This window comes from Labrus mixtus, chromosome 3 (assembly GCF_963584025.1).
Source record: "Labrus mixtus chromosome 3, fLabMix1.1, whole genome shotgun sequence".
In the NCBI taxonomy this organism is placed as follows: domain Eukaryota; kingdom Metazoa; phylum Chordata; class Actinopteri; order Labriformes; family Labridae; genus Labrus; species Labrus mixtus.
In genome coordinates this window covers 4,260,051-4,268,958 of record NC_083614.1, presented here as the reverse complement: position 1 = coordinate 4,268,958, position 8,908 = coordinate 4,260,051, and the positions used below count along the sequence as shown (strand labels likewise).

At 39.1% G+C, this 8,908-nt stretch overlaps 1 protein-coding gene across 1 annotated transcript; it reads left to right on the top strand.

Moving 5' to 3' along the window:
* Positions 1 to 423: 423 nt before the first annotated feature.
* LOC132972024 (gastrula zinc finger protein XlCGF57.1-like) lies at positions 424 to 7,194 on the top strand. Its single transcript, XM_061034889.1, has 2 exons — positions 424 to 753; positions 4,687 to 7,194. Exons 1-2 carry the CDS (start codon positions 588 to 590, stop codon positions 6,081 to 6,083), a joined length of 1,563 nt encoding a protein of 520 aa, XP_060890872.1. The 5' UTR covers positions 424 to 587; the 3' UTR covers positions 6,084 to 7,194.
* Positions 7,195 to 8,908: the final 1,714 nt, after the last annotated feature.

Here is an 8,908-nt window from a genome sequence, read left to right as displayed (position 1 = left end):
AGGGAAATAGATAAAGTCAAATACAGAGGGAGCAACAGAATAGAGGAGGTCGTAATGTCCAGGTTAAGAATTGGTCACAGTCATTTAAATAGCACTCTACATATCATTGGAAAACATTCATCCGGTCTTTGTGAGATATGCAATCTAGCAGAAACAGTTGAACATGTAGTTATTAAATGTAGAAAGTATGTAGCACATAGACATAATATGATGTCAGAAATGGAGAGAGAGAGGGACTCGTAAGAAGAGATTTCAAAAGTATTTTGGAGTGAGGGGAGAGAGGGAGAGGCTGAAGATGCTTGTTTAAATATCTCTTGAGAACAGGTTTGTTGAGGAGGATTTAGGAATGTGAGTAATAATTAAATCCAGCAGATGGCAGTAATGCAACTTTTTGGATACCAGCTGCCAAAGAAGAAGAAGAAGACTTCCGGCAAGATGGAGGACCGGGTGCAGCGTATTTTCTGAGCTCTGTCTCCTTGTCCCACTTTTACAAATACTTTACCATCCAACTCAATTCTATCTGATCGTATGAATCTCTAATACACCATACCGACGCTTTAACCATAAAGTGCTCCGGAAACTGCAGCATGACGACGGAAAAGAACCTCTCTTCAGCCTGCAGTAGCTCGGAGATTGACGACCACGATGATGTTAAGATGGAGGTCTCTACCGAGAGCTACAGAAGAAAAGACCCTTTCTCACCAGCGAAGAACCCACCAGCAACTAAAAAGAAGGACACTGGCTCAGAGGAAGGTAGGGAAGGAATGAACGAAGTCCTGAACGCAATAAAACAGCTAACTGGAAAAGTGGACACGCTAGGTACACGGATACAGCAACACTCAGTTATCTAACATAGATAAAGCAGTTGAGTTCAGTGCGGCTCAAATAAAGGACTACAAAGTCCAGCTTCAGACCAGAAGTCGAGAAGTGTCAACTTTAAATGTGAACAATGCAGAGTTCATGGAAAGAGTCCTGGAACTCACTGCTGTCGAGTCAGCCCGTGTTTGATTGTTGCTGCGTATTTATCAGCGCCTTTACGGTAAACAAGAAGAGAGTCTGTGGACCCATGTGACACTGGACTGGAAGTAAACACTTCAAAATAAAAGCCCAGCGATGTATAGATAGATGGATGAGTAGATAGAATGTGATTTTACCTGTTTTAAAAACACATAAAATCAATGTCTTGATAGGTCTGCAAATAATTTCAGTAACCAGTGAATCAGAATCAGCTTTATTGGCCATGTATGCTTACACACGCAATGAATTTATCTTCAGTAACTGTGCTCTGAATGTACAAAGTTAAACATTAAACGTAATATGAGCAAAACACTAATATATACAGGGTTAAATAAGACAATAGTGCAGTGGTGAGTAGTGCAAAAAATGCTGAGATGAACATGATAATGAATATGAAGTTAGTAGACACTGTTGTTCAGAATGGTGAAGGGGGGCTTCTCCTGAAGTCCACTGTCATCTCCAGTCTTGAGCGGGTTCAGCTCCAGATGGTTCTGACTGAACCAGAGAGCCAGCTGTTCCACCTTCCGTCTGTAAGCAGACTCGTCTCCGTCCTCGATGAGACCGATGACAGTGATGTTGTCTGCAAATTTCAGGAGTTTCACAGAAGGGTCCCCTGAGGTGTAGTCATTGGTGTAGAGGGAGAAGAGCAGTGGGGAGAGAACACAACCCTGGGGGGCGCCAGTGCTAATGATCCGGGTGCTGGATGTGGTGCTTCCCAGCCTCACCTGCTGCCTCCTGTCAGTCAGGAAGTTGGTGAGCCACTGACAGGTGGAGGCCGGCACTGTGAGCTGGGTGAGTTTACGGTGCAGGATGTCCCGGATGATGGTGTTGGAGACCGAGCTGAAGTCCACAAACAGGATCCTAGCATAGATCCCCGGGGAGTCGAGGTGATGCAGGATGTAGTTCAGACCCATTTTGACATGTTGGCCTGGTAGGCTAACTGCAGGGTGTCCCCAGATATTGCTTTTATGTGGAATTTAATACGGTGAAATCACATTGATATCTATCTAGCTATGTATCTTTTCTGTGCTTTTATTTTGAAGTATCTACTTTCAGTCCAGTGCTGTTGCGAACACAAAACTCACTTGCCAGCAGTCACAGCTGTGAATGCTGTTTCTCCCGACAGCATTATCGACAATCACTCAGAAAATAAAAAATATTTACAGTGTAAAATGTCATTCAGAAAAAAAAATTAGGACACTATTTATTTCATGTGACATGTCCAAAAAGGAGTGGGAAGAAGTAAACATCCCCTCTCCATCTATTCAGATAGCTTGTATTATATTTGTAAATTAAGATTATGATATAATATGAAAATTATTTTTTGAAAGAATGAATCAGTGAATGTATAAATGACCTACAGATTACAAATAATAGAATAACAAAAACAACAGCAACACAAAGGGAAATAATGAAAATGGCAGCAACATGAATCCCTGCAGACACCTTATGGAATTCAAACCACTTCTTCCTCCCTGGACCTTGTGAAGATATTTTTTATAATTTAAAAATGTTTCATGTTTGTACTTTGTTTGAGTTCTAAATGTAAGTTGTTCCAGAGTTTGACCCCACAGATAGAAACACAAAATGGTTTCTGAGTCGTTCGTACACTAAGAGTTCTGAAATGAAGTAGATTATTTCATGTTTTGTTGTTGCTTGTTTAATTGATCACCTGTACAAACAACTTGTGGTTGGTTTTAGACTTTGAAAAGACATTTTATATATCATGGTACAAGTTTTAGTCTTGTGTTACAAAACAATCAACCTGCACAAAAAGTGAACATACAGCCCTGGCCTAAATCAAAAACCAAAGAAACTAATGACACATAGTCCTTCCGTAAGGGTTTGACATGTTGTGTGTCCACTTGTTTTATTTTGTTACTTTAATTTGTAAAGATTTGCCTTTAGTTAAAAACAACATTGGGATTTAAATCCTTGTGTCCTTTTTGCACTACATGAGAGATTTGTGGTTAAAAAAAGTAACTAAGTAACTTTTACTTCAGTTACATTTGAAACAAGCTACTTTTGCACGTCATGTTACTTAACTCAACATCAGATGGATCTATGCGGGTCAGAGGGTTCTGTTGACAGAGGGGACAACAAGTGAAAGACAGGAAGTCAACTTTCACGCTCTGGGAGGAGCAGGGGAGCGATGGCAGTGAGAGCGAACGCAGAGGGCGGAGGACGTGTGTGAGGAATAGGAGACATCGGAGGAGAAGCTTGGCGAGCTTTAGTTTAGTTTAGTTAAAGATGTGGCCTGTATTTTCTCTGTTATTTAAAAATTTTGATAATATTGCTTGATTTTAATTTTGAATCATACTGTACATATTTTGACCTTGTGAAAAACTTTGTTTTGAAAAGTGCCGTAGCATATAACGATAAATAGGCCTACGTTTATTATTGTTATCATTATTACAATAACAGGTGTTTAATTCAATGTGTTTTTAATATTGGGGAGCGATAAGAGCGAGAGCGAACACAGCGGGGCAGAGTGTGTGTGTGAGGAATAGAGAGGAGACGTCGGAGAAGTTTGGCAAGTTTTAGTTTAGAGGTAGTTTGGTTAAAAATGTTGCCTGTATTTCCTCTGTTATTTAAAAATGTTAAAAACATGTTGATAATATTGCTTGATTGTTAATTGATTTTAATTTTGAATCATACTATACGTAGTTTGCCCTTGTGAAACACTTTGTTTTGAAAAGTGCCGTAGGCCTATACCGATAAATACGGTATGTTAATTATTATTATAATTATTAATACAACAGGTGTTTAATTCAATGTGTTTTTAATATTGTTATTTTCAAATAAAAATGAGTTTTAAAAAAAAGTTATTTATAAAAACAAGATCTGGTCTGCAAATCTTTTTTTCTTAATGTGAGTGTTGAAAAACGGGGGTCGTCTTATATTCGGACCAATACGGTAAAATGACATCATCCATAGCAACAAGTACACAGGACAGGATAGACATTTAGCATTAACTTATCATGCTTTTCTTAAGCATGTCAAATAAAATATTAAAAGTAGGGCTATAAATGTTAATAAGTTGATCACAGTGCGATTAAGTCTGAAATGAATGCAAGTTTTTTAATGACAGTAGCTGCAGTGATGGAAAAGAACAGTGAAGTAATATCCCTCCTGTGACATTTCACTTTTTGTTGATATATTTATGGGCTTTTGTCGGCCTTTATTTTAGAGATAGGAGAGAGAGTGGGAAATGACTTGTGGGAAAGGAGCCACAGGTCGGATTTGAACCCGGTCTGCCCGCTCTCCAGGACTTGACGATGAGGAGAAACCTCAGTTCTCAAAGCCTTAGGCTACCGACACCCTCACTTTTTTTTTTTTTTACACAACCTCTTCGGCTGGTTTCATTTACTTTAACTTTTTTTACTAAGTTTCTTTTTTCCGTGGTTAAGTTAATATAGTATCTTCAGTCTACAACAAGTTCCTTATTATTCTTTCAAAATAAAAGGTAGGTTTGTATCCAAAAATGAACTAAAGTACCCTAAGCTAAAGAAAAAATTACGAAATAAAAGCATTAAAAACTTTTTTAAAATCCAAAATAAGTGAATTCCAAACATGATTAAAATGTGATCAATTCCAATTAACTATTGATATTCAGCCATTAAAATGAAATAATTTGTACTGTTAATGTTTGTTTACTGTGTCCTGCAGATGTCCAGCAGCTGTTGGTGAGTAAAGAAGAGCTTCCACCTGAGCAGCAGGAGTGGAGCCACATTCTGGACCAGGAGGACACTAAGCCCAAACACATTAAAGAAGAACATGAGGAACTGTGGAGCAGCCAGGAGGAAGAACAGCTTCAAGGACTGGAGGAGGCTGATACCACCAAGTTCCCCTTCACTCCTGTCTCTGTGAAGAGTGAAGATGATGAAGAGAAACCTCAGTCCTCACAGCTTCATCAGAGACAAACTGAACAGATGGAAACAGGAGTTGATGGAGAGGACTTTGGAGGAGCAGAACCAGAGAGGCACTCAGCTCCAGAGAGAGGTTTACAACCAGAGATTGAGGTCAAGATTGAAGACTCTGATGAACCTGAGACTGATGACAGTGATCACTGGCAAGAGACAAGAGAAGATCTGTCAGAATTAAACTTGAAAAATAAGAAACTGACTGGTAAGAGACCACATAAGTGCTCTGAGTGTGGTAAAAGATTTAACCGAAAAGAGCATCTGACGAGACACATGTTAGTTCATACAGGAGAGAAACCCTTCAGTTGCTCTAAATGTGAGAACAGATTTACCTGTAAGTCTAGTTTGACATATCACATGGCAAATCACAGAGGGGAGAAACCCTTCAGCTGCCTTGAGTGTAGTAAAAGATTTAATCGAAAACATAATCTGACCAGACACATGTTAGTTCATACAGGAGGGAAACCCTTCAGCTGCTCTCATTGTGAGAAAAGATTTACATGTAAGTCTAGTTTGACATATCACATGGCAAATCACAGAGGGGAGAAACCTTTCAGCTGCCTTGAGTGTAGTAAAAGATTTAACCGAATAGGGCATCTGACCAGACACATGTTAGTTCATACAGGAGAGAACCCCTTCAGCTGCTCTCAGTGTGAGAAAAGTTTTACCTGTAAGTCTAGTTTGACATATCACATGGCAAATCACAGAGGGGAGAAACCTTTCAGCTGCCTTGAGTGTAGTAAAAGATTTAACCGAAAAGGGCATCTGACCAGACACATGTTAGTTCATACAGGAGAGAAACCCTTCAGCTGCTCTCAGTGTGCGAAAAGATTTACCTGTAAGTCTAGTTTGACATATCACATGGCAAGTCACAGAGGGGAGAAACCTTTCAGCTGCCTTGAGTGTAGTAAAAGATTTAACCGAAAAAAGGTCCTGACCAGACACATGTTAGTTCATACAGGAGAGAAACCCTTTAGCTGTTCTGAGTGTGGTAAAAAGTTTAACCGTAAAGTGCATCTGACCAGACACATGTTAGTTCATACAGGAGAGAAACCCTTTAGCTGCTCTGAGTGTGGTAAAAGGTTTAATTCTAAGAGAAATTTGACCAGACACATGATGATTCACACTGGAGAGAAATGTTAATCCTGTGTAATGGTAGAAGTGAGCCAAAGGAATCCAAGTTAACAACTAGGGCTCTTGAAATTAATAATTTAATCGATGCATCGCGATGCAGACTAGATGATTAATGCATCGATGCAGGGACAGGACGTAATCGATGCTGATGAGGGTTAGAAAAAAATATCTGCTAACTGCTAAATGTGGTTGTTTTGCGCAGTGTTGAGTGAGTTTGTTTTACCTAAACACACACAGTGGTGTGTAATGAACGTAAGGTAGGCTCACAGAAGGATTTGTGACAGAAAACAACATAAATTGAGTCCCGGTCCTGTGCTTGCTGACTTTATGAGCAGAGTCAGCTGGTCCTGCAGGCTGAAACGGCTTGACTCGGTGTCTCTTTAGCCGACCACAGCACGGGTTAGCATCTTCATCACAGGTAAAGGTGTGTTTAAACTGATGCCGCGCTGTCTTAAGTAAAGGATAACTAAAAGAAGGGGGCTGTGGCGGTGACTCGTGATAAAGTGAGCGGCTGTAAACACAGTAGACTCCCGACAGAATCACCGCTAAGTGCACCTCCGCTAAAGCTGCGTTCGTTCGATGATAAACACATTGTATTTCCGATAAGTTCTTCACAATAAAAGTCCCCGGCCTATCTGAAGTTGAAGTGCTTTTAATGTGAAACATTCATATCAGGAAATGGGGCGTTTACAGCAGTAGCAACTTAACACAACTCGTCTGAAATAAAAAGGACAGAAACAAAACTAACCCTGAACAAAGCTCACAGCTAAAGGCTACAACGTCCTGAGAAGGGAACACACAGTGACTTAAAAACATCTTTCTCTCATTTAATAAACTAAACACACAAACACCTACTTTTTACCTATACTGTAGGCTACCTATATAATTAGTGCTGGGCAATATGGCCTAAATTTGATATCACAATATTTTTTTGCCTAATGTCGATATTCGATATGACTCGATATTTATCGTATTAAAGTTTATAAATGTAGTCTATAAAATTGAATCTCCACTGTATAAAACAAAAAAGATCACTGGGCCAGGAACATTACTTTTGATTTGAAGAATAACAGTCACCAATTTACTCTTGAACCTTTCTGATGCAAAAGTCAATTACAACTTTTATTTAATTAATTGAGCTCTAATTATAAAACTCTTTTTTTTTTTTTTCTTATATTTATGTCCTCATGTTTATTCACCATGCTGGTAACTGTAAGAGTCTACTTAATCTGATATTAATATGAGGCTGTGAATCTCTCCTTCTTTCTTCTCTGTGAGAAACTCTTCATCCTTAGATCTTTACTTTAGGAGCTCTCTTAAGGGCTAAGATGTTTTGTGAATAACTTTATCTTTACCAGGATCTAGTCTTTAACTTTAACGTGTTCCAGCTCCTCCAGCTGTCTGTCACTGTGGCTCAAACTTTTCGTCATGCCCTGCTGTCACTCTCAACTTTTCCAGTGATTTTTTTTCTTTGAATGCTGATTTTTAGCTCGACTTTTGTCGGGATCTGATGGTTTTAAAACCGTTTTACCAAACGTCTGTTTTGGTAGAGAAAACCTTCGCTAAAATCTGTGTGCGAGTGTACAATTCAAGAGTAGCGAGCACAGCAGTGAAGCCGCCAGCTGAACGTGCAATCATTCATCCGGGCCAGCGGGATAGTTATAATGTCGAGCCCTGCGTTATGAGCCCTTCGGCTTCGCTCGCATCTTTCTCTTTCTCCTCCGTGTTGGTCGCTAGAGCTAGGCTAGGCTACTCAGTGGCAGGAGTGGAGTCTCCTCCGCCCTTTCGTCTCTGCGCAACAAGTGCTGCTGTGGAAATCTCGCGGAGCAACAAAATATCGCGAGAAAACTTTGAAGTAGTTTAAAAAATAAAATCGATGTTCCCTTTTCCATATCAAGCATTAATTAAATATTGATCGAATCGAGCTTCACGATATATCGCCCAGCACTATATATAATGTATTAATTTTAACTTACAATGTAAAGATATTGATAATGACATTGTTGTTTTAATCTCTTTTTAAATTATACATAATGAGTTCATATTTATAAGACTGTTTGACTCTATGAAAAAGTAGCCATGTGCAGCAAAATAGAAAATTGAGGATGAATCGTGATGTGATATCGAATCGTAAGACCAGTGAAGATGCACAGCTCTATTAACAACATCACTAATGTGTATAAATAAGTATGTATTGACTAACAGATGTATAACTGCTGTTATAAAGGGATATAAGACAATTCTATTCACAGAAGTCTGTCTCTACTTTTTTGACATTGATGTTTTGTTGCTGACATATGAACCAGTAAGTTGGGAGCAGCTATGACGCTTGAATGTAAAGGGTTTATATGAAACAGTTATAGTGTAAGGATCCTTCTTCTTTCTGTCACTCGGTTTCCTTGGAGGCCTCTGTGTTGGGTAGCACAAGTTCTTCAGACAGCTCATGTGTAACCTTGTAATAAATAAACTGATGTAGAGGGAGAAAGACTTTCATCTACTTGTGTTATTTTGTGTCAAGTGCCTAAAGTATCTTTGGTAACTAAAAGGAGTTCTGCAGATCCTGATGTAGAGCGACCACAGTCAGATCAGGTCCAGGTTGATTTCACTGAAAACCTTTAACCCTTAATAAGAATCCTGCAGTCAGAATACAAATAAAGAAAATCTCAATGACAATTTATTAAGAGTGCAGAGGCCACTGGGCACAAAACTGCTGCAGCCTTTGATCACAAACTGAATGACAACACCTGTAGATATCATCTGGCATTCTGGATTTACGCAACATATTGTTAGAAGAAACAATAGAGATGCATTATAGCCTTCAGTGTATATAACTA